This window comes from Venturia canescens, chromosome 2 (assembly GCF_019457755.1).
Source record: "Venturia canescens isolate UGA chromosome 2, ASM1945775v1, whole genome shotgun sequence".
In the NCBI taxonomy this organism is placed as follows: domain Eukaryota; kingdom Metazoa; phylum Arthropoda; class Insecta; order Hymenoptera; family Ichneumonidae; genus Venturia; species Venturia canescens.
The window spans coordinates 26,943,901-26,970,131 of record NC_057422.1 but is presented as its reverse complement, the minus strand read 5'-3'; the positions used below and the strand labels follow the sequence as shown (position 1 = coordinate 26,970,131).

Here is a 26,231-nt window from a genome sequence, read left to right as displayed (position 1 = left end):
AAAGAAAAACACACGGAACTGTTAGAATGATGTCAGAAACTTTAATTGATTAAATGTTTTCTAATTTATTTCTTGTGTCATCATTATTTTTAAACATTCCTATATTTTGCTTGATATTAAGTTTGGCTCTGCCCTCTCCGATCCTTGTTTTCACCCCATCGGTTTGCAGCGGATCGATACATATTATTAATTCGTTGCCTGAGATGTGTCCTCTGATTTTCTACTACTTCTTCATGCTGATTGAGGTAACATGATTTGAGAGATTTCTAGCCATGATATTTAATTGCACATTTTGTAAATCATATTTTTTTAAAAATTTCTGGTCTTGGTATACGTATAGTCATTCTTTTTCTACTTGGTCTGTCAAATGATAAATTTGGAAACTTGTTCCAGAAAGCCATTGGATGCTTTTTTTTCTGACGATAAGAAAAGTCGTATGATCGGAATGCAGTGGGCAAACACAAATTTTGACAATAGAACTTATGAAATGACATGTATGTTGAGTATTCCCACTTTGCAGACTGCAAATGTGGAATTATTAGTGAAAAGAATCATAATGATAAGTCTACAGTTGCTCAGTTTTGGATACGATCAAATATAATGCCTGCCAACATCATGGAAACCTACAGAATTTCTAAATGTTATGTGCGCTATGTCATTTTAATGTAACATCATGACTTCTAACAACTTTTTATTATAATACTATAGATTTGGATCATTGAAATACAGCAAAAATCTGCAAACTATAAAATTTATATACTGCGCCATTCATTTTACTTTTTGACTCTTACCGTAACATATATATAAAATGAAAAATTCATTACAAAAGTCTTCAGTTGCTCATTTATGGATAGATTTGAAATTGTTGTCTTTAAAACTCATTGCGTAGATACATTGAATCGCAGCAGATCCCTGCGAACTCTGAAATTTCTGTGCATAAATATGTGTGCTAAGCATCACCCCCTATCTTTGATTATGGTAATATGAAATCGATCTTGGTTCAGCAAGATTTAAAGTGTTTCTTTTCAAATAGTATTGAAGTTTGTATTACTGCTATGAAGCGAATACCTCCAAACTTTCATATTTCTGTGTCGCAGCATGTGTGCCAATCATTCAAATTATTTACTCCAACCGTAACATGTAATCTGGAAAATTCACCACAAAAGTCTAAATTTTCTAAATTCCTAAATTTTCCTTTTTCTAAATTCTATTCCGAGTTTTTAAATTTCTAAATTAATTTCTAAATTGTCCTGAAATTGTTTTCTTTCAAAATCAATGCAGGTACCGTAAACCTCTTTGAATTCTGTTGCTCTGTTGAATTCTGGCATAATAAATGTTAGAAGTTTTCTAGTGCTTTTTTTCGGTAACTGTCAAACTGTAGACAATTGGACCTCAGCGGCCACTTGCAAACTTTGAAAATATTTTTGATCAGGGGCACGTTTTGGATGACACGAAAATCTCTAGATGCAGAATGCAAAAGCGACATTTAAAAATGGTCAATTCTGTTGGATTTGTTGTGCATTGAATTTTATCTATCTTTCACTTGAATTTTGGAGAAAAGAGATCAAAAAAATCTGTTGTATTAAAGAAGTCTCTACTTCTCTTCTTTCTTGGTATGAAGATTTGGGAAAAATCGCCAAAGTCTAAGGATAGATCCATGGCGATAATTTTTCATATCAAATTTCACGAATAATCGGTCTTTATTCGACGAAACAAATGTTACAAGCCGAAAATCATATCTCGGCCTCCAACCCGCTTTTCACCGTGCTCTTGGGTTCCTAATTCACAAAACATATTAGAGTACGAGGAAAAAAATCGCCAAAGTACGAGGACAGACCTGTGACGAAATATTTCCAGTACAATTTTGACGAAAAATAGGTCTTTTTTCGTGGAAACCAAAGTTACAAGCCGATAATCATATCTCGGTCTCCAACCCGGTTTCCACCGTGCTCTTGGGTTCCTAATAGACAAAACACATTAGCAGACAAGGGTTAAAGTCACCAAAGTCCAAGGTCAAACCGGTGCCGAAATATTTTCAGTACAATTTTGACGAAAAATAGGTCTTTTTTAGTGGAAACGTTATAAGCCGAAAATCATATCTCGGATCGCTACCCGCTTTCCACCGTGCTCTTACGTTCCCAAAAAGCATAACATATTAAAGTACAAGGAAAAAAATCGCCAAAGTCCAAAGATAGACCTGTGACAAAATATTCCCAGTACAATTTTGACGAAAAATAGGTCTTTTTTCGTTAAAACCAACGTTATAAGCCGAAAATCATAAATAATTCATAGAAATTTAAACTAAAATCCTATAGTCATCTGAACACAAATAAGGAACATTTGAGAAAAAAGACGTGATATCAAACCATAAACTTCCCCTAGGAAAAAAAGGTTGGGATAAGTACATTTATGGTCCCTCGTTTGCTGATAATTCCATCCATAAAAAAAAACTTTGAAAAAAATAATAAAAAAATTGTAAAAAAAATTATTTTATAAAAAAAAATACAGAACAATTCGAAAAAAATTACACAAATATTGAAAAAACATTATATTAAAAAAAAACTAATCTGTATCTATTTTTTAAAGTGTCAAAAGAATCAAATAACAAGTAAAAAATAAAAAACCGAAAAATCGCGCTTAAAATCATTTTAGAAACCGATGCCTCATTCTTCTTATTTGATTCGAATAGCTAAATCAATTGAAAAAAATTCCATCTAATTTACGTGCAGCATTAAAATTTATTATATCAATTCGAGGCCAAGTATTTTCTAATGAATTGAAAAAAGTTACCACTTGAATTACGTGCAGCACTAAAATTTATGATATCAATCGGTGGACAAGTATTTTATTAGTCACTCCAAATTTTGACATTATTAAATTGTTCTAAGAAGCTTTTAAATCCAAAAAATCACATGAAAGCTAGTCATTTGTTACTCTATGGTGGTAGAGACTTATAAGAAAATCGATTCTTCTCAGACTTTCAGGATCCTCTGGTATTATTCACAAAATTCGACGTCGATTGGATCGATACAAATTATGTTTAAATATGAGTTAAAAGTACTTGTCCGGCCCATCACTTTCCGTTTAAATTGTTTATCCAAATAAAAATCAGGGCTTGTCTAGAACTTATGGATCTCAAGTATTCATGCAGAGGGAATTGAGAGAATTATCTTCAAGTAATTTTTACTTAATTGCACTAGTTTAATAAAAAACAGAAACAAATTGTTCCGTAATATACAAGGGATATTCCTGTGCATCGATAAATGAAAAAAATTGTACATAATATATATGTTTAAGCTTCCAAAATAACTCACCAGTTTATATTCAATGAAGGCAATTTTTATTTCCCACTTATTTTCCAGCGAACGAATTCCATTCGGAATAAGAACTAACCTATCCTATTATTAAGAACATTAAATTAATAATGAATCGCATTTCAATAAACTTTTAACCAGATTCTGCCGTACAATTTCGTTTTTTTATGATTGACTTTTTATTGAATGAATAGTGATGGGCCGGACAAGTACTTTTAACTCATATTTAAACATAATTTGTATCGATCCATCGACGTCGAATTTTGTGAATAATACCAGAGGATCCTGAAAGTCTGAGAAGAATCGATTTTCTTATAAGGCTCTGCCACCATAGAGTAACAAATGACTAGCTTTCATGTGATTTTTTTGGATTTAAAAGCTTTTTAGAACAATATAATAGTGTCAAAATTTGGAGTGACTAATAAAATACTTGTTCACCGATTGATATCATAAATTTTAGTGCTGCACGTAATTCAAGTGGTAACTTTTTTCAATTCATTAGAAAATACTTGGCCTCGAATTGATATAATAAATTTTAATGCTGCACGTAAATTAGATGGAATTTTTTTCAATTGATTTAGCTATTCGAATCAAATAAGAAGAATGAGGCATCGGTTTCCAAAATGATTTTAAGCGCGATTTTTCGGTTTTTTATTTTTTACTTGTTATTTGATTCTTTTGACACTTTAAAAAATAGATACAGATTAGTTTTTTTTTAATATAATGTTTTTTCAATATTTGTGTAATTTTTTTCGAATTGTTCTGTATTTTTTTTTATAAAATAATTTTTTTTATAATTTTTTTATTATTTTTTTCAAAGTTTTTTTTATGGATGGAATTATCAGCAAACGAGGGACCATCAATGTACTTGTCCCAACCTTTTTTTTCCTAGGTTAAATAATCCCTCTTGGTGTGAGATTCAAGCTTACAAACTTTATCTCTACGTAGTCATACTTGAAGAAATAAGCATCGATTATTCATATATTTGACATTTTTGTACCATGTTGTAGACCGTGCTGCGTGCTATAGACGATAATGCAACTTAACTTTTAAGCGTATCGTCGTATCAAGCAATATTGTGTTATGCTGTAGCTAATCATCGAGCATCGAATCAACAAAAGGTAATAATTTTGTAATGTAGCGATATTTAATTTGTAAATGAGCGATATTTCAATTTGTTTCCGGATAGCAATGTGCTCCGAAAATATACAGAGAAGATTGCTGATTGAAAATTCTCCGAGCTAGTGCTCCGAAAATGTCGACCGCATGGTCGAAAGTGTCTACCATGCGGTCGATATTTCTCTGTTTTATACATTTTCATGAAAATTAATGCATCAATAGTTAACTATAGTGTCGCTAACGAAGAAAGCAATTCAAAATATGGAATAAATAGCATATCAATATTGCGTAAGAAGTGTAATTGAATATGTAAACTTGGTGTCGAGCCGCTACCACGTCTTTTGATTTCATGATCAAAATGTGTATTTTGCGAGCCCATTATTTATATTATAAAAATGCTACATATCTATTTCAATTTTTATGTAATTATTTCATTTTCTAATTCTTGACTTATCCTCTTCATCTAAGATTATAGTCTCTGCTAATTGAATTAACAGCGAGAACATTTCAATCATTCCCATAGCTGTATGAATTTGACTGGAAAATCATAAAATCCTGTTTAGATCCTCTACACGAGAACTGGTTTTGGTTACCATGAAGATAGGCTGCATCGTCCAAGATAAAAAATGACACTTTGTATCCTGAAATCACTCATGGACACCAGTCTTTCCGAATGGAGAGACATGTATAGAGAGTAGCATAAAAATGCCGAACACAAAGGTAAGTACTGTAAATCCCTTAACTCCTTAACTGCTAAGTGTTATCTATATAAGAAGTGATTCAACATAAAGATATCTTGTCAAAACCAGTCAAAGAAGAAAAATTAGTGTTGGGCATTGGGGGTCCTAAGCTTGGGGCCACTATAACCGAAGCTTTGGTCCAGAATTATAACTGGGGCGCTGACATTGTTTTTGGCAAATGCATTACGGGAAAAAGTTATACTCAAATTCAAAAATCACCCGCCTCCTTGACGCAGGTGGCTAGTTTCAATTTTATCAATTGACAGAGGTACTTTATATTGAGATAAAAGCAGTTCCTGGGTAATATTTTCACTGTGCAAATATCTGATAGACACTGGGGTAAAATAAAAAATAAAACAACAATGAATGAGTTTGTTGTATTTTCAAAAAGAATTTTGGACCATTCATCTAATTTGCATTCTAGACTCTTGGAAAAACGGAGAAAGTAATCAAGATTTGTCCTGACGGTCATTTGCGAGTTACTCTAGACGGTCACACAGGGACATTTAATCCATTGAGCTTTATGCGTGTCACTTCGAACAGTGAATCAGGCAATATATCCAGTACAGCGAGTAAAGCAGGTCGTGAAAACCTCTCAGGTAATATGGATGAAAGTCATACACAAATTTAAAAATTTTGTATTCACTCATTCATTTATTTAAGAACGCGTGCATGAACTCATGTTTTTCAGGTGGTTCCTTATTTCCATTTAAACGTGCTGCCCGAGAAATGGAAAAGCTGATGAAAGATACGGCGAAAGGGGAAGCCAGAGTTTCAGCACTTCGTGAATACCTTCGAAAATATTCCGGAAATGTAGACGCAAGACCCAGCAGTCTGAATGGTGAAAAAGAAACGGCTCTACGAGTTGGAGCCCATCAAGGGCATCGTGAACTTTGTGTGATATTACTGGATGGCGGGGCGTCCTTAAGGGTCGTCGATGAAGACAGCGAGCCTCCTCCATTTCATTATGCAGCGTTCGGGTACGTTTTTCTTCGTTATATATAATAAAATCGTTATGAATTCTTCATTTACTTGTATTTTCAAGAAAATATATGAAAACATTTTTTTTTTTCAATTTTTCCAGAATAATTCGAAAAAAAGTTCAATTTTTATTTCTTTATAATCGGATATAATATTTCATTGAATTTTAGGATTAAAAAAATATAGTTGTATCGTTTGGAAATAACTTTTTGAAATATGTGTAGAAATGAACCGGAAGTGATGGAATTTTTACTGTCTCTTGGTGCGCCGAACGATGCGGTTAACAACGGTCGCTGCAGTGCCCTTCACGTTGCCGCTAATATACAACATTCCGGTTGCGTTCGTGTTCTACTGTGTCACGGCTGTGACGTAAATCTTCAGGATTCGTATGGCGCTACGGCTCTTCACGATGTTATTGGCAATGATACGCTTGACATTATTGGCAATGACGGCTCTGAATGGACGATGAGGAGTGTAATGTTTTGAGGGGGGAACAAAGATAAGGAGATCCCGTCTTTATGAGTAGCAATGGGAAATCTTTATTATTAGCGTCAGAGTATGTACATATGTGTAAATTACGATTTAATTGTACAGCGATAGGTTTATTTCGGAGCTACGCATAATTCGGTAGTCCAGAGTCAACTGGGAGCTCGGTCCTCGGTCTCAGTAAGCCACACTTGTTACGAGAGATTGCCGCGGGCGCTGAAAACGCTTCCGGGATTTAAACACTACATCCCTCCATATCCAGTCTGAGACTCATTCTTTACATTCTTACCGAATCACAATTTGTCCTTAAATGACTTACACAGCCAAAACTTATTTACGTGTTACGTCGGGTGGTTGAATTCCCGGATTTATCGGAGAAGTTCACGGGGAACCGACGTGTAAGTCTATGTTGGATCCTTACCTTTAAGAGGGGGAGATCTTCCCTCTTGGGAGAAGAACCCGTGTACGCGAAATAATCGTAGGTGATTCGGGGAACGAACGAGTAAAATGAAAGAGAAAAAGGTAAAAACAGGGGGGGAATACCGTTATTTTACTCACCCCTAGTCGAGGGTTACCGTCTCGACGCCTGCAGGTACGATCGGTGCCGGTGGTGTAGGCGGTTCAGCTGTAGCGGCGACGGCGGGGCGAGGGGTCGGGCTTACCACCGCGACCGGTGCGTTCTTTGGAAAATTCGTGAAAGAGATGTGGCGTACCACGTAGGTGGATCCGCCAGGTGTTGACGGTGCGGAGTCTGTCGACACGTCCGAAAGCTCGCCCGATTCGGTGACGGTTGCCGGGGTTGGAAGACCGGTGGTGACGGACACAACGCTAATTGACGCGGAGGGTGAACCGCGACTGGTTATCACAATACGGCTGTTCGGTGTATTTTCGTTGCCGGTTCTCTGACTCTGGGCCTGGTACAGGAGGGCTTTCGCCTTGCGAACTTGGAACGTCCTGCCGGCCCGGCGCTTAGGCATGGTACTCGAACATCTTAACAATTTTCGCGGGGATCAGGATCTGCTCACTGTAGGTGGTGGAAGGAATTCTACGCTCCGTGCCGATTTTACAAGGCGCAGAGGGCGAAGAATAAGGGGTCGCAATACGCGCCGATTTGGTAGGCGCAGTGATTGCGAGGGATGAGAGGGTTTCCTGTGCCGACGTGCCGAATAGTAAGGCTCGGAAGGCAGAAATCAGGATTACCCGCGCTTATCGTAACAGCGCAGGTGGTTGAGAGCAGATGATGAACCCCAAAAAAATTGTCAAGAACCAAAGGATTTAACGGGTAGCCGGTTTTTGGAAATTTGCGGTAAAACCCGGAAGAAAAATATTGGAAATCGACGGCGGAAATAAATAAAGAGTATTTACCGATAAACGCGAAGGAGCCGAAAATGATTATGAATGATGCGGAGTATGATGTGCACACTTGTAGTTTATTGTGAATAAAAACGAGCACGGAAGTATCTCCGTAAAGGGTTAACAAATGGTTTACAGAAAAAGTGACGATTTTAGCCTTGCGACGTTTTACAAAGGTCCTCCTCGGATTGAGAGACGCAGTGGACTGATGAGAGATCGAGAACTGAGCGCGTTACAATCTTGCGCTCTTAAATAAACACCCCGAGAAGGCACCCCGAGAGAGAGAAAAATGACGTGATTGCAACTAAGCAGTTTTGGCCATGGTTGACACACACGCGCGCACATACGTGCGTCGCGCGACTCGAGGGTGTAATACGATTCCTTCAGATAAGCGGCCGTCTTCGGGAGTGACTTCTCGAGCGTAGGTACAATGTTGCGCTCCATATACTTTACTTTTTCTATAGATTGTAGTCTTTCGCTCGCTTAATTTTTTTTATCTTGCGTTATGGAGAAATACCCCTGTATTCCCGTTGAAATCGTTGGATATATAATAGGAATTAGTTATCCATCGATTACCCTTATTTTTACTCTTTTTATAATTACGGCGCGTACCATGTTCGTTTATTGGAATATCAACGATCAACTAACCTTGGTTAATTGGTCGTTGATTTGACAGCTGATTGTTGCGGGGTGATGACCTTCCGAGTTCTAAAGAGATGAAGCGAGTGAAAATGTTTGACGATCGAGTGTAGGTCTAGCTGGTTACAATTTTCTATGTACGGATCTCGAGCGTACAGGTTTGCGGGCGTGGCCCTCGACGGTATCCACGACCGCGGTACGGGGGACCGAATATTGCAGGTAGGAATTCGTGGAGCGGATATTTCGTAAATGGGCTATTACCGAAACTGATTATCGTAAGTATACGAGAGTTAATTTTTTCAGGAGGTCGTACCGCGCTCGTGAGATCGCGCCAGCACCGGATGAAGCTATCGGATATCGTCTGGAGACTTTTGCTGATAAGGGTGATCAGCAAAACACTTCTCCGCTCGCGTGAGAAAGAAATTGTGATGACTTCATCTCGCGAGCCGTTGTGTATCGGATATTCTCAACGGATGCGAGCGCGGCGGTGAGCCACGTGGTGCTCTTGTTACCACGGGGCTAAATAGCAAGTAGGCATATCTCTTTCCTTCCCTTTCGTTTACGAATTCAATAGCGGCCACTCTCAAGTGTCTTCGCCGGTTCGAACTCGAAGAGCGTGCACATCTCTGTGCGTACAAGTATATGTATGTATGCGTATGTATATGTATATGTAAGTGTGCACAATAAAATTTATATATCTATAGTATGGGCTTCGGGATTGATTTCGAAAGTCGTAGTTAGTCGTCGACGAGGGGGTAGACCCTAGGACGTAACATACGCTTACACACGCAATGTAGCTGTTATGTTACCCTTCACAGATCTAAGATTTTTCGAGGTTTCGGAACTCTCGTCGATCGACGAGGTATACATAGATCCACGTAACGTGGTTTGCTCTCGCTTTCGACCTTTATGTTGCCCCCCTGGTTTTCCTCATTATTCTCAATTTCTTCACTAATTTCATTATTAGATTTAGACTGGCAAGTTTCATGTGTTGAAACTGTTAAAGGCGAACCCTCCGTACTCTTAGAATTCCCTTCCCGATATTCCGGTTTACACGCAAGAAGTTGGTCTGCATGCCGTTTCCCCTTTTTCCCTTCACTTGTTTCCACACTGTAAGTGACCGGGGAAAGACGGTCTATAATACGCGATTTCAGCCACTTATTCTTAAATGCATCTTTGACCATCACAATTTCGTCTCTCACAAATTCCGTTTTTCGATTTCCTCTATGAAATCGTTGTTGATTATACTGATTTTTTTCCACTGTGCTACGCAACGTCGGTTTTATTAAATCTAGTTTCGTCCTGAATTTTCTCCCAATTTGGAGTTCCGCCGGGCTATATTCGGTGGTACAATGCGGAGTTGCTCGATAACTAAAAAGAAATTTACATAATGCTTGGTGGGAAGTATTTCCTTCTTTTATCAGTATCTTAAATTTTTTTTTGAAAGTCCGGACCGCATTCTCCGCCGCACCATTTGAAGCTGGGTGGTATGGCGCAGTTCGAATGTGTCTCACGCCATATTCTGTCAAAAAGTTTTCAAAGTCGCTTGAACAGAAACTCGGCCCGTTATCGGTCACCACTGACATTGGAATCCCCCATGTAGAAAAGTATTCTTTCAGAGCTTTAATAGTGGTATCTGTTGTTATATTCCGCATTTCTTTAACGTCTAACCACTTCGAAAACGCGTCAACAATTACAATAAACATTTTCCCGTCAATTGGGCCTAAGAAGTCTGCATGTAACCTAATGTTCGGGCCATCGGGCCACTTCCACGAGTGTAATGCTGCTTTAGGAGGGTTGTCGGCTGCTTCCAAACACCACTCGCATGATTTTACGACGTTCTCAATTTCGTTATCAATTCCAGGCCACCAAATATATGATCTGGCGACCGATTTCATTTTAACAACTCCCAAATGCGAATCGTGCAGTTCTTTCAATAAATTCTTACGTAAATCCTCTGGAATGATCACCCGATAGCCCCACATCAAGCAACCATTCTCGACTGTCAGTTCATTCTCTTTTGCTTTATATTTCCTTAGGCTCTCGTCAACCTTTTCCGGCCACCCGTTACAGACAAAGTTTTTAACTTTATTTAAAGTCCGGTCCGACTCCGTTTTTTTACACACCAATTTATGATCGATAATACCCATGTTTTCTGCGACGTAATGAAGATACGAGTATTCACTTGGGGAATTTTCGAGTCCCTCCATACTTTTCAACGGTAGAGGGAGTCTCGATAAGCTATCGGCTTTAGCATTATCGATCCCCTTAATGTATTTTATCTCAAACTCATAGGCTGATAGAAACACTGCCCATCTCTGAACGCGGTTTGCCGACATTTGAGGCAATCCGCGCTTGGAGCCAAAAATATAAACCAGAGGCTTGTGATCCGTCTCCAGCGTAAAAGCGCGACCATATATAAATTGGTGAAATTTTTTTACACCAAAAATGAGACTCAAAGCCTCTTTGTCCAATTGTGAGTAATTTCTCTCGGCTTTCGATAGTGACCTTGAGGCGAAAGCTATCGGTCTTTCAACTCCATTTGGAAAAACGTGTGACAAAACTGCCCCAAGGCCTACTGGAGACGCATCACAAGTTAGCTTAATTGGCAACTCGGGGTTATAATGTACAAGGACATTAGACTCCGTCAGGCTCCTTTTTGCGGCCCCAAACGCGGCCTCACAATCGTCGTTCCAATTCCATTTCACGTTTTTCTGCAATAAATGATAAAGCGGGTTAACAATTCTCGCATAATTTTTAATAAATTTAGCATAATAATTCATCATTTCCAAGAATGCTCGTAACTCCATCAGATTTGTCGGAACTGGTGCTTCAACTACCGCTTTAACTCTTCCTTTAGACACATGTGTGCCTTCGCTATCTAAAACATAGCCCAAAAATTCTACGCTATTTTTACCGAATTTACATTTCTCTTTTTTTAGCGTTAATCCATTCTCATTTAATCTTTTTAAAACTTCTTTCAGCCTTTCGTTATGAATTTCTTTCGTTTGGCCCGTAATGAGAATGTCGTCGAAAAAACAAATGACTCCATCCAGGTTTTTTAATAGTTGTTCCATTTCTCGTTGAAAAATGCCCGGTGCCGAGGACACTCCGTAACACAGCCTTTTATATGCAAAGAGGCCCTTGTGGGTGGATATCGTGACCAATTTCCTTGATCGCTCGTCTAAAACAAGCTGTTGATATGCTTGCGAAAGATCAATTTTGGAGAAAATTTTTCCCCCATTTAGGCTTGATAAAAGGTCCTGTACCCTTGGAATCGGGTAACGATCAATTTTAATATTAGGATTGACCGTGATTTTATAATCCCCGCAGAGCCGCAATTGCCCATTATTTTTAAGGACCGGAACAATTGGAGTAGCCCATTCACTATTTTCTACGGGCTCCAGAATCTCTTCTTTAACTAAACGGTCCAACTCTTTTTCCACTTTGTCTTTAAGTGCGTACGGCAACGCCCTCGGCTTACAAAAAATTTGGTTGGCATTTTCTTTAAGATGAAGCTGGATTTCTTTCTTTGAATATTTCCCAAGCTTCTCTGCGAAAACTGGGGCAAATTCTTTAATAATATTATCTATATCGTTACGATTCGAATTGGATAACCAATCAATGTTTGAATTATCCCCCCCGTTGATTATCTCTGTTACTGGCAAAGCCAATTCGCGAATCCATGTACGACCGACCAGAGGGGGTCCCTCCCCCGGTAGGACAAATAATTCCAATTTCCTTTCAATTTCTCTAAATTTAACTTTGACGCTTAAAACCCCTTTTGGCACAATTATATCACCCGGATGCGACTTGAAACATCGTTTCGTGCTTTTGAGTGACAACAATAGCAAATTTTTATTTTTCCGATAATCTTTTTCCGAGATCACTGCTACGTCTGATCCCGTATCCAGTTGAAAGTTAATTTTTGTTTTTCCTACCTCTATTTCTACCTCACACGGCCTCATACTTAATATTTCATCAAATGTTTGTTTTTCAGCTTTATTCCCTTGGCCGAGGTGAAATAGATTATCAAAACTATCGTTGTCACTCTCGAAATCGTCTATATAATTTTGATTATTATCCTCTAGCTTCTGTTTATTACCGCTTCTCGACTTAATCTCTTTGTTTTTGTTTTGGTTACACACACGTGCCAAGTGACCCTTCTTATGGCACTTATTACAACTAGAGTCTTTAAATTTGCACGTAGAAAAAGTATGCCGCGTACCTCCACAATGATAGCACCGAAGAATCCCCTTGTTGACTTCTTTTTCACTTGTTAGCCTTGAGTTTCTTGCTCCCACGAAGTTGATTGAATCTTGCGGGCTCTTTGACGATGTTGAGCCCATTTCCGCAACGTCCCTCGATGCCATCTCCAATGATTGCGCCAGCTCCATTGCCCGCGCAAATGTTAAATCGCTTTCACCCAGTAGTCTTTTTTTAATCGAGTCCGTCCGCAACCCCCATACGAATTGGTCTCGAAGATGAGAGTTCAAATTTTGTCCAAATTCACAATTTGCCGACAATTTTTTTAGATTGGCCAGATAGGTTTTAATGTCTTCACCGTTTTTCTGCTTACACTCTTTGAATTTATATCGCTCCGTAATAATGCTGGGCTTGGGCTGAAGATGATTTTTTATTAAAGTAGTTAACTCAGCAAAAGTTTTTGTAGCTGGTTTAACCGGTGTACATAGACTGCTCAGTAATGCATACCCTTCGCTGCCCAGCAATGTTAAAAATAGCGAGACTTTCTTCGCTTCCGGGATATCGTTAGCAATAAAATATTGTTCTAACCTTTCCGCCCATAAGGCCCATTCCTCCTGTAGATTGAACTCCTTCATCTTTCCAATCCTCGAAGTGTAGATTGTTTGCCTTGTTTCACGAGGTGCGACATTTGATGCTTCCCGTTGCGATTGTCTCTCCGCTGCCCATTGTTGTTGCTCTTGGGTGACTTGTGCTTGAAATCGCTGTAGTTGAGTCCATTTCTCCTCCAGTTCTTTACGTTTTTCCTCGAGAATTTTCCGCTCTTTTTCGAGTTCTTTCTTCGATGGCGGATCGCTCATTGTGGCACGTGTTACCCCCAAAATCCACTATTTATTCGGCAATTTCAGTTTTTACCCTCACTTTTATCCTCGTCGCCAATGTAATGTTTTGAGGGGGGAACAAAGATAAGGAGATCCCGTCTTTATGAGTAGCAATGGGAAATCTTTATTATTAGCGTCAGAGTATGTACATATGTGTAAATTACGATTTAATTGTACAGCGATAGGTTTATTTCGGAGCTACGCATAATTCGGTAGTCCAGAGTCAACTGGGAGCTCGGTCCTCGGTCTCAGTAAGCCACACTTGTTACGAAAGATTGCCGCGGGCGCTGAAAACGCTTCCGGGATTTAAACACTACAAGGAGTTTCAGCACTTTCGCTTTTGAGAGGTGATGGTGGAGTTCGTGTCGATTTGCGTAACAATTGATGTCAAACCCCTCTTCATCTTACCGTTTCTCAGAGTTTCGTTAAATTGTTGCTGAAACACAAAGCTGACATATCGAGTACAGATGAGGAAGGTGATACGTTTTTTACACACATAGCGATTGGAAAAAGTCGCCATCAACATTCAATTCTTTTCCAGTACCTGATAGCAACAAAGAAACAACGGTGATTTACGCTGTATGAATATTTTTTTCAAACTATTCATATTTTGTCATCAGGTTCACCACTTGAATGCAAAGTTGATACAAAATCTCATCAGGTTGAACTTTTTGTCCATAACGATTTTTCAATAGGTCACTCAATTCTTTATTTTTCATCATAATAAACAACATTTTTCACTTTTCAATTGGTCCCATTCTTCGTCCAAATTGGTTTTTTATATTCTACTTTTTAGTTTTCGAAGTTCATGAAACTGTTCATTGAATGTCTTAGAACTTTGGTAACGTTATATTAATCCTTCCAAAAGTGCTAAACGTTCCATTGTACAATGCTGCAATATTTATGAGAAACCGGTACCTTAAATTTCAAAAAGAAATTTATGAATAGTTGACAGATTATTCGTTACTCCCTTGCAATATTTTTTTTATCTCTTTTTCTATTTGTATGATTGATTTCGATAGATTTGGCAAGAATTATTGAGACGAAATGCGTCAACGGAATCGGCACTAGCGTGTTTTGTGGTGAGCATCGATATGAGCGGTCTTCTCCTCGAACGTGTGAATTTCAAGGAGAAAATACCGTCGAATCTCTTGCCTCCGGAGCAGCATACACCCGGAATTAGTAAGCTTCTAATATGATCATTTCGTCACTGGCGAGAACGGAAGCCAGAATCTCAGTCATTCGTGAATACATTCGAAATTATTCCGGAAATGTAGACGCAAGACCAGCGGTGTCTGTGTGGTGGAAAAAAACGACTCTATAAGTTGCATCCCATCAAAGGCATCGTGAATTTTGCGTGATGTTACTGCATGCCAAACACAAAGGTGAGTACTATGAATTCATTAACTTTTTTTCGATTCTGCCTTGCCAAAATTCAGTAAGAAAGAAAAATTGTAATATTTTAGAAAGAAGTAAGAAAGTGGTATGTACTGGGGATCCTAAGCTTGGGGCCAGTATAACCAAAGCTTTGTATATTTAATAATGCGATCATACCGCGACTTTTCCGAAAATCATTTGAGGAATTTCGAAACAATTTTCACCACTTGCTCAAAGACTTGACTGCCCAGGGCTTTCGCATTGCTCAACTCTGATTTCGCTATAGTTAATATCCAGAGCTATGGTCAAGTCCAATGTCAGCTGTGTTGACAACATGATTATGCAGAGAATTACCCTGTTGGAGAAATTCGACAAAGATGAAAATGCATTTAGCATGCGTATAGAAAAAGATGTTTACATTGCTCTTCGTACTTGAAAGTTTCCTTGCTAGTGTATCTATAAAAGGTTTTTTTTCAATATATGTCAAATGTTTTCTAGAACATGAATATATAAGTGTTACGTCCCAGGAGGGAGGATTAGTTGGGGGCGCACAGTCGCCGATTTAGAGAAGCAGAGTGTACGTTGAGTACCACTGCCAGTGAGTCTTCTTTGGGACTTGTGCGAGGCCCGAGAACATATACTATATTTTCAGGTATACGTGACCTTTTATTGAGGTTGTGCCCGCGAATTGGAAGGATTTTCCAATTGTTGAGCGGTGTCGAAGGCTTGATGAAATAAGTACACTCGATGATATTTTGTTTATTACAAAATATTCTGATGTGTTTATTGAGACACTTATGCACTTATTTACTTTAAAAATTAAGAAATTAAACTGTTAAACAAAGAGTTAGCTATTATTCGGAGCTCTCTAAGATGAATTAGGATTTAGAGAAAGGAGAGTTCTCTGATGTTAATGTCTTTATAGTTCGATGCTAACTGACTAACAACTAAGATTCTTAGCCTAGTTAGAGTTCGAGAGGAGGATGTGTTTTTTGGGGGTAGGATGCTGTAGAGGGGGTTTGTTCTCTGTGGTTTTTTAGTTTGGATTGGGTAAAAAGTATCGTCTGATTTGATGATTGGATTTGAATATGGGGGAGACTTTTCCGGAGATATGATTGGAGGAAAAGTCGCTCGAGATTTCTTAGAATTAGGGAAAGTGTGTTGAGCGGAGTTCTGAGATGTGCACGTGTTGCACTTGAGATAAGATCTGGTTTCGGGACTCGTGGGAAACGCGAGTTTCGGAACGCATCTCTGGAATTTTGTGTGGATTTAGGAAATGCTGCATTGATAATAAATTCAAGGATAGGAAATCGGTCTTGGAGTGTTTATTTCTGGTTTTCCGTGCTCGTCTTGTAGGATTATTTATGGCGCCGGAACGTCGGGGAGAGTCTAGGGCACGCGTTGTGAGTGTTTAAAGAATGGACAGTTGAGGAAAAAAATATGTGCGAGCGCCGAGTGTCTCGCAGGATGTATTTGTTATGGATGGTCTGGATACGCTCTGTGTTTATATATATTCTTAGATACGAACTATGTATCGACAAATGATGATAAAGGTTAGAAATATACTCGTAATAGCGTTTGAGTTGAAGAGAAAAAGTGAGGGGCGTTTAGCGTAATGCTAGGACGTAACATAAGTACCGGCATTTTTTTTTAACAATCAAATAATTTATTTGTATTTTTTTTTCAAAAATGATTAAATTGTTTGGAAATAATTTTGAAGATCTACAATTTCAAAAATATCAATCTTAACAAATCAACATAATAATTATTTACTGAAATGTGCACAGTAGATTTTGTAAGGTTAGGGCGGGAAAATGTAACAAGATTCGATAGAATTCGATGTTTTTCGTGGAAAAAACAATACAACATTGCGGCCGCGGTAGTTCAGTGTTTTTCGTGGAAAATATATACAGGGTGTCCCATTTTAATCTTACACCTGACTTTTCTCGGAAAATATTGCTCGGATCAAATATTGTGTGGAACAAAACTTTTAGGGGTTGAAGGGGGACGTTTGATAAAAATTGGTTTGTGGATCCAAAATTCAAAATGGCGGCGTTAGAATGGCCGACATGTTTTTTTCGAATGGAAACATAACTTTTTTTCATCACCAAAAAATTTTTCAGCGCAAAACCAACAACTTTTGTTGGAAAAATTTTTTGATTAAGTTTATATTTTTTAAGTGAGAACATCATTTTCAACTATTTTAGAGGTATCCAGGATGCACCGCGGGGAGATCTTTAACGTACCAAGTGCAAGTCCGTTTGCGTGTCCGTCTGCATATGCGTGCGTACGTGGAGGTGCATGTGTGTGTGTTTTTTATTTCCATTTTATTTTTCAACTTTTTTAAAAAGAGGGGCATGCAATGCCTTTATGCCCATAGGTACGAGCTCACAAGGATTAGGTCTCTGCGGTTCGTCACTACCGCAGTATTTTCGGACTCCAAACCCTCCTTGTGAGTGTACTCTGATCCCTCCCTAGAGATGTTCAAAGATCCCTCCATTCATGTTTAAACATGCCTGAACTCTTCTCTCAAAACCACCAACTGTGCGTAGGAGAACATCTCTCGGGATCGCACGGTAGGCAGCTCTTATCCGCTCCTTCATGTTTTCTCGTGTTGTTGGAGCTTAACGGTAGACAACGTCTTTTAAGTACCCCCACAAAAAGAAATCAGGAGACGTAACATCTGGTGACCTTGGAGGCCAATTTACAGGACCGTCTCGACCAATCCACCGTTGACCAAATGTTGTATCCAGATGATTTCGAACAACATGAGCCCAGTGAGCGGGTGCACCGTCTTGCTGAAACCACATCTGTTGACGTGTTTCCAAATCCAGATCTTCTAGCAAAAGAGGCAGTTCATTTTGTAGAAAATCAAGGTAACGGACAGAGTTCACATTTCCCTCGAAAAAATGGGGACCTATTAATTGCCCGTTCACAATACCACACCATACGTTCAAACTCCATCGATGCTGGTGATCGATCTGTCTCAACCAATGTGGATTCTGATCAGACCAATACCGAAAGTTCCATCGGTTCACTTGACCACGGTTGTTGAAAGTAGATTCATCACTGAACATAACGTATCGAAAAAAGTCCCTGGATCGCTCGATTTGTCTCAACGCCCACCGACAAAACACCACCCTTCGCAACGGATCTGGATTAGGAGTGTCTTGGTGGAATTGTAGTCGGTACGGGTGAAGTTTCGCACCTCTCAATACACGGTGCACTGTCGATTTGGGAAACCCCAGTTGTTCCGAGATCACTTTGGCACTCAAATGAGGATCAATTGCTATCATGGCTAAAATAGCCATGTTTCGGGCTTCATGCAATCCACCAAAATTATTGACGCTTGGGAAATGTCGACGGTGGCGGATCATCCGACCTGCCCTCGCTCGCTGCTCAAGGGTTCGGATTATCTGCCGTGATGGGCGACGACGATCAGGATATTCACGTCGATACAAATTTTCAGCTCGGAAGTAATTGCCCCGACACCTCCCTAAAATAAGGAGCATATTAACGATTTCGTTGGGACTGAAATCAGCCATTGTTGCTAATTTTCAGAATTTTCCTCTAATTTAAGAGTTTTTAAAAATTTCGAGAATCAAGAATTTTTCTCTGATTTCAGAACCTTTACAAATTTTCGATTTCGTCTCTTGCTAATGGCTGCGGAGTCAGAAGATAAACGTTTCAATTAATTTTTCATCCGTGGGCGATCACAATGACTTCTAAAATAAAAAATTCTTCTCTGATTTACAACTCAAAAGTAGACGTAAGTTTTGCTTACGTGAACTTATCTTTAAGCGTAAGCCTCGCGTACGATTAAAGGTAAGTACACTTTATAAGAGATTAAAGAAAACATCATTGGTAGTACTGACGTAGTCTGACTTTGTGTAGTTCTCTTACTTTAGAGTTTTAAATCAGAGAAGAATTTTTTATTTTAGAAGTCATTGTGATCGCCCACGGATGAAAAATTGATTGAAACGTTTATCTTCTGACTCCGCAGCCATTAGCAAGAGACGAAATCGAAAATTTGTAAAGGTTCTGAAATCAGAGAAAAATTCTTGATTCTCGAAATTTTTAAAAGTTCTTAAATCAGAGGAAAATTCTGAAAATTAGCAACAATGGCTGATTTCAGTCCCAACGAAATCGTTGATATGCTCCTTACACGCAAACGCACTTGCACTTGGTACGTTAAAGATCTCTTCGCAGTACATCCTGGATACCTCTAAAATAGTTGAAAATGATGTTCTCACTTAAAAAATATGAACTTAATCAAAAAATTTTTCCAACAAAAGTTGTTGGTTTTGCGCTGAAAAATTTTTTGGTGATGAAAAAAAGTTATGTTTCCATTCGAAAAAAACATGTCGGCCATTCTAACGCCGCCATTTTGAATTTTGGATCCACAAACCAATTTTTATCAAACGTCCCCCTTCAACCCCTAAAAGTTTTGTTCCACACAATATTTGATCCGAGCAATATTTTTCGAGAAAAGTCAGGTGTAAGATTAAAATGGGACACCCTGTATATACTATACAATGGTGGCTACGGCAGTTCGCTGTTTCTTGTCGAAATACCTGTAACTGAAGGGTAACATTAAAATTGCTTGTGATTCGTACGGTGAACGTGGATTATGGATTGTAAATCATAGAAAAACAGATTGTGTAATTACGAAAAACTGTCATTCTTTTATGATCATAATTAAAATGATGAAGTGTGCAAGTGTGTCAATTTTTTATATTTCGTTCCAGTAGCAGTGTATTTACAAATGCTGGAGTCTCAAGCGGGTCGTGGATTACATTTTCAGAAAATCTGAAAACTCCTCACCGATAGCAAAACTGTCTCGTCTTCTCAATCTAGTCAAGAAGCAAAAAAGGTAAGAGTTATTTGTAAAATCGAGTTATAAAAATATGCTGATAATTTTGAGACCTAATGTTATGTTAAAAATATGTAATCGGCAGTACTTTTTTTTTCGAGACGGCCAAAATCGTATCTGTCATAAACAAATTTTTGGTAATAGATGAATGAAAAAAAAATAATGGATAAATAACTGAACGAAAACGATGATAGCATATGTTTCAAAGTTTACTTTTAATCGAAATATAAGATGAGATTCTACAAATATTAGAAGGCATGATTTTATTTTCAAGAGTCGACCGCCTAGCGTTTCCGACGAAAAGATTGTTTTATTAATCCAAAAGTACATACAGTACTTTTCAATAAACACTCTGCCGTCCAGTTCTGCACAAGTATGGAAAGACATAAGCAACGAACTCATGGGGAAATGGAAACCACACTCCGTATATACGCACCTCAGAGACAACAAAAAAGGACATCTCGACATTGCTCGGGAGAATTTGAAGGTCCACCTAAAATACGAAAAGCCAAAGACTGTTCTGATCAACTATAATTGCAGTGATGAACTATTGGAGGATTCTGATGATGAATCAGAATTCTGACCCTGACCGTTAGCAATTCTGTTTAGTTTTGTCACAAACAGAATGGGAACAAATAAAACCGGATGAGACTTCCAAAAGCCAGGTCAAATTAAAACCCTGGGTATGGGTTAATGTTATTTTCAAAGCATTTTGGATTCAATATAAATTGCCTTGTGCGTTTCTTGGGCTAGATTCGTGTATAAGGAAAGGTTTTTTCGACCACAATGACAATAATATCGCAGGCTCCGGTGAATTTTACTTAAAATTTATCGGGTATTGCAAACTCAAAGAATGTGGCAACAAAATTGTTGGCATTGCGCACGAACAACCAATCAACGGCAAATTAACCCTGATCGTCGAGACGCGAGATACTCGTAAAACATACCACGACGTCGCCATAAGGCCTTTGAATGGTCCCGAAAGGGTACGTACTGGACGCGAACTCAAGCGAAAAATGCCTGTTAGGCATCGTCAAAAATTACTAGCAGAGACAATGGAATATGGTGAAAACGAACCACCATGGATTCAAAAATTTAACATCTATAGACAATCGAAAATGGAATATAACCAGCAAGAACTTGGCAATAAGAATGCTGTGAAAACCGATATGATTACAAACATCCGCAATATGCTGTTGAATCGTTTGTACAACAGTGCTATCCGCGAAATAGGAGCTAAAACCTTTTACGTTTTTTATTGCACTCCCAAACAAGTTTTCGTCGAAAAGGAGTATTGCCGAGTGATGAAACGATTTTCAAAAGTTTCCTTGGATGCTACGGGTAGCGTGGTTAAAAAATTTGAAAAATATCCTGAGTTCGAAATTGAAAAATTGAATTTGAAAATTTTGAGTTCGAAATTTCGACTGTTCCTTTAAAGTCCCAGTATACACACGCCGGGTTAATTCAAATAACATTAAATCTGAATTTATATTGCATTCTTCAGAAAAAAAAAATTAATGCCCTAAATAAATTATAAATAGACGGTGGAAAAATCCGATGCATTTTGGAATTTTCACTAAAATAATAAGCATTACCTAATGACTCAATGGAACTTGGAACTTTTTTTTGTTAATATAACGATTCACTCAACGGAAATTGCAGTTTAATTAAATAAAAAGTTCAAACTTATGCCATTTTTATATTTTAGGTTATAAATAACGGAACAAGTATAAATAATCGAACGATACAATTATTATAGTTTAAAGAAGACGTACTATGTCTAGTCGTCTGGAAATCGTATGAATAAGGTTATGTTATGAAAACAGCGCTAAACCAAAGAACTCAGGCTAAACTGCTACAAGTCCGGATGGTCCGGACTACGGATTACGAAAGTACACACGACAAAAGTTCTCAGCAGCAATATATAATCCGGACGAATAGGCTAATGCTAAATATACGGTAACCGGACGATCAGACAATGCGTTTAAAGAAAAGTGTGTACTTTCATAATGTGTCACTGCTTTTGTTAAATTTATTCCACGCATTTTCATTTTTCGCTACATGCAGTTAACAATTTCTCTATGAATATTTCCCGCTACTATACTTGATTCGATTACATTATTTTTTGTCGTCGCATCGATGTCATCTGGAAGAATAAATGCATATTATTCGCCCGGATATGTAGCAGTTTAGCGCTGTTTTGGTAACATAACCTTATTCATACGGTTTCCAGACGACTAGACACGGTCTTTCTCAAAAACTGTGTAGGCAATATCGATTTAAACGTCAAACATCAAAAAAATCACGTCAATAAAACTATGTCAAACCTTTCGGAATGCAGACAAAATTGTTTGCTCCCGCTGAGACAAATGACGCGCGTGCAGTTTTGACAGTGCAGAAATGTTGTACTTTCGGTACTAAAATTGGTGCAAAAACTGCGTACTTTCGACCGAGGTGTAAAGAAAAGTTATTGACGAGCACAAGTCTCCAAAAGCAGCCAAACAAAATAAACCAAAAAAAAGGAGTCCCATTTAGTCCCTACTACTACCTAGATTTTTTAGAGGGGGGGGGGGGGGGGGTAACCGGAGCCTGCCTTCTATCGACAAGAAAGAATTTTGAGTTCGAAATTTCGACTGTTCCTGTAAAGTCCGTATACACGCCTATAAAGTCAGTATACACATGCCGGGTTATTTCAAATAACATTAAATCTGAATTTATATTACATTCTTCAGAAAAAAAAAATTAATGCCCTAAATAAATTATAAATAGACGGTGGAAAAATCCGATGCATTTTGGAATTTTCACTAAAATAATAAGCATTACCTAATGACTCGATGGAACTTGGAACTTTTTTTTGTTAATATAACGATTCACTCAACGGAAATTGCAGTTTTCCTCTAAGAATAACTTCGTAATGTAGTATTATTATAAATTATTCAATTTTGTAATAATCTAAGAACACGATATTATACTAAGTCACATGATTTCCGAAAAAGTTTCCACAGCGTTTTGTGACAAGGTCGATAGTTTCGCCGGAACAGTGAAAAAATGACGAGATTTTCTTCAAAGCCAATTTTGACGTTGAATAACTTTTGTAGGAGTAGCAGGTTTAGCGTAAAACGATAACGAGACTTTTTTTATAGAGCGTTCAAATCCCTACAAAAAACCACCTTGGGCGTTGTCATAACCTCATCCGTTGCCGAGGAATAAAATTCAAAAGCAGCTAGTATAACGTCTTCCCCGTGTTATTTAAATGAAAAATAGAAAATCGCGATGAGCGACCTCTAAAAAATTTTTTTAAGGGCTCAAATTTTGTCAGGCATCATTTTTCACCTCACTGCAATAATTGGAACCCGGGCTTTGAAGAAATAAAAATAGTCGATTTTTTTGAAGTCTACACGTCTACACTCGCGGTATTAAAACGTCAAATGTAAATTAATAATAGCATTAAATAGCAAGTAAAGCATACTAGTGCACGCACGCATTCTGCATGTACAGCATGTGTACACAACGAAGATGGAAGATGATGATCAGATGGCGGTCAGCTGTCAGCTGGGTACACCAGGGAAAATCCATTGATTCAATTTTCGCGTTATTGTGATAAAAAAATCACTTTGTAAATTATTCAATATTACACATGCATTTCCCAGATAATTTGTGGTTGATTTTGTAAAAAATAAACGATTTTCAAGTTACTTTCCGCCAACTATACGCCCAATCTTTTTTAATTTACTATTAATAAAATAATTTTTCGAACGTTATAATAATAACGGCAAAAAATTGCGAGAATAATTCCCAAGATATAGCAACAATAAAAAAATAAGAATTGTTGTTTTATTCCGCTAACTATACAGAACTCTGACAGCGATGCCGGAGGTATTTTGAAAAAAAGGTTATGTTGTTTTGACAATGCGAGGTTCGGGATATGTGTATCGTGTGCTGTGCTGGATAGAAATTCGTGGTGATCAGTTACTTGTGTCATTCTTTCCTATTGTGAATTGTTTCTAAACATAAATTTATTTGAATGAAACGATAGATGTATCTAGATTTATTTGAATAAATAATTGGTTGAATGTAAATGAATTCCAATAAATTTTTTAAAACGTTTATCAAATAAAAATGTTTAACCCAGTGTACTTTTGTCATATTTTTATTACATTTAGTTTGGCTGTGCCCTCTAGTCCCTTTTTTCCACCTCTTTAGCTTACAGTGTATCCATACCAATTTCTGTTCATTCTCTGGACTATGTGTAATGTTGTGTATTTCTATTTCCTCTCATTGAGTTTATCAATATAGTTAGAAGATTTATGACAATAACTCTTGTTCAATCTGATTGGTTGTTTATACACCTGAGTATGAAAAAAAACTTTGTGCCAAGTAAATGTATAGATATTCACTTGAGTTGTTACACAATGAATTTAAAAATTTATTTCAATAAGTCATTGGGTACTTTGTTCCTCGTGATATCAAAATTTGTATCTTGGAAATGCAATGGACACCTCAAGTTTGACAACACGATGAAGCGACATGTAAATTGTGTATTTCCATGCCATGTTTGGGATTGGCATTATCGGTTGAAAAATTCATGTTTGCAAGTCTACACTTAATCATTTCTGGATGCGATCAAATATTTTATCTGCGTATAACCATGGAGATATACAAAATTACTCCATTTTGCTTGCTCCAACATGCATTATGTCTCACTTTTTTCTTGAATGTGTAATAATAACTTTTAAAAATGTGGCTCAGAAAATTTTGAAATGTTTTTCCCTGTAGTATGAAAGATTGTATTGCTGGTTGCAACGAGTACCTATAAACTTTGATATTTCTGTAAAGTGACCAGGCTGCAAATCGTTTCACTTTTTGGTTTCAACTGTAGCAGAATATGAATTGAGAAATTCATTACTAAAATCTTCAGCCGCGTACTTCTGAATAGGACTGAAATTGTTGTCGTTGAAAGCCAATGCACATATACATCAAACAATTTGGAGTTTCATTTGCTTTTAAGTACGCTGTCTTTTTTACTTTTATTTTTGGCTTAATTAATTTAATGATACTGTCATAGGAAAATGTAGATGAATAAACCACAACGGATACTTGCAATCTATGAAAATTCTGTGTATTGACATGGACATGTGCACAAAGTATAATGAATTCCTATTTTTTGATTTTATGTAATATGGATACAAAAAAGTAAATAATAGAAATAATTCAAAATACCACAAAAAGTCATTGATGACTCATTTATGAATGGCATAAGAATTTATGGTTTCAGAATGTAATGCATATATTGAAAACTAAGCAATTCTGTGGGTCTTGACACATTTTATATCTAGAGTCGCGGCAGCGACTCTGAGACAAGTACATTTATAACAACAACATGACATGATTTTTTTTTCTCCAGTTGAATCTTGGTGGCTACAGACTTTGAAAATTTTGTGCATCAACATTCTATCTCTGGGTATGGTAATATGAATAGAAAAAAATTCAAAAAGTCATTGAAAGCTAATTTTTTCAATGAAATAAAAATTTCTAGCTTCAGAATGCAATATTTTGTTCTAAAAATTGCCAAATTCTGGTGGCCTTGGTGAGCATATAGGTTTCTCTCTCTCTCTCTCTTTCTATCAAATTTTGGGAAAAATCAACAAATACATTTGTTTCATTAAAAATCCTTCATATCTTTTTTATTAAAAATGATTTCATTAAAAAAATTAAAAGCAATATTTATAAATAGGGCGAAAAAAATATTCTAAAATATTTAAAAAATGGTACATTAGGAGAAAAAGCAATTTTAAAGTTATAATTGCTTTTTCAGGATTTATCTGATCCCTGAGAATATTTAAAATATTTTTATCGAAAAGCTGAGGTTTTTTCACATAACATGACTACGTTTAGTGTTCCGAAAAATAATTCAGGGGTTCGATATTTTCAACACGAGAAAGTTAACAATTGCAAATTTTCAAATTTTCAAACTCTATAACTTAGAAACGGCGCTAGACAAAAAAAATTGAAAAAAATCATGAAAGCTCACAGTATATGACACGTCCTTTTGAAAAGCAATGACCATTATGCATAATTCAGACCCTCCAGCACAAATTAATTCCATAATTGGTGGAATGACCCATACATCTGTACGTTGCGAAAAAAGTTTTACTTCAGTTGTGTGGTCTAAAGCACACTCACATTTTTTTTGGGATGTTTTTTCAGAATTGTATCTTCTCATAACGAGAGCCGTGCGGTGAGATGCGCGACCTGTTCGCGACGA

At 37.4% G+C, this 26,231-nt stretch overlaps 2 protein-coding genes and 1 long non-coding RNA gene across 13 annotated transcripts; 2 read left to right on the top strand and 1 right to left on the bottom strand.

The window, feature by feature from the left end:
• Positions 1-196: 196 nt before the first annotated feature.
• LOC122405738 (E3 ubiquitin-protein ligase MIB2-like) lies at positions 197-6,746 on the top strand. 2 transcript variants are annotated; one of them, XM_043410674.1, is made up of 7 exons: positions 197-245; positions 394-494; positions 4,325-4,435; positions 4,997-5,153; positions 5,598-5,772; positions 5,865-6,153; positions 6,379-6,746. In XM_043410674.1, exons 4-7 carry the CDS (start codon positions 5,139-5,141, stop codon positions 6,638-6,640), a joined length of 741 nt encoding a protein of 246 aa, XP_043266609.1. In that variant the 5' UTR covers positions 197-245; positions 394-494; positions 4,325-4,435; positions 4,997-5,138; the 3' UTR covers positions 6,641-6,746. The 2 variants fall into 2 exon arrangements, with proteins under 2 accessions (XP_043266609.1, XP_043266610.1); XM_043410675.1 differs by lacking the exons at positions 197-245; positions 394-494; positions 4,325-4,435 and having other exon boundaries at positions 4,925-5,153.
• Positions 6,747-8,049: 1,303 nt separating this feature from the next.
• On the bottom strand, positions 8,050-26,230 carry LOC122405737 (uncharacterized protein K02A2.6-like). Of its 7 annotated transcripts, none has more exons than XM_043410670.1 (3): positions 26,150-26,212; positions 20,403-20,459; positions 8,050-14,165 (listed from the first exon to the last, which is right to left on the bottom strand). In XM_043410670.1, the coding sequence occupies exon 3, from the start codon at positions 13,693-13,695 to the stop codon at positions 9,445-9,447; it is 4,251 nt and encodes a 1,416-aa protein (XP_043266605.1). In that variant the 5' UTR covers positions 13,696-14,165; positions 20,403-20,459; positions 26,150-26,212; the 3' UTR covers positions 8,050-9,444. The 7 variants fall into 7 exon arrangements, with proteins under 7 accessions (XP_043266605.1, XP_043266604.1, XP_043266602.1 ...); XM_043410669.1 differs by lacking the exon at positions 26,150-26,212 and adding an exon at positions 22,790-23,308; XM_043410667.1 differs by lacking the exon at positions 26,150-26,212 and adding an exon at positions 22,294-22,461.
• LOC122405740 (uncharacterized) lies at positions 14,100-19,966 on the top strand. Of its 4 annotated transcripts, none has more exons than XR_006259809.1 (4): positions 14,160-14,283; positions 14,739-14,898; positions 14,994-15,101; positions 19,845-19,966. It is a non-coding gene; the product is annotated as an uncharacterized lncRNA (long non-coding RNA). The 4 variants fall into 4 exon arrangements; XR_006259812.1 differs by having other exon boundaries at positions 19,842-19,883; XR_006259810.1 differs by having other exon boundaries at positions 14,100-14,192; positions 14,739-15,101.
• Position 26,231: the final 1 nt, after the last annotated feature.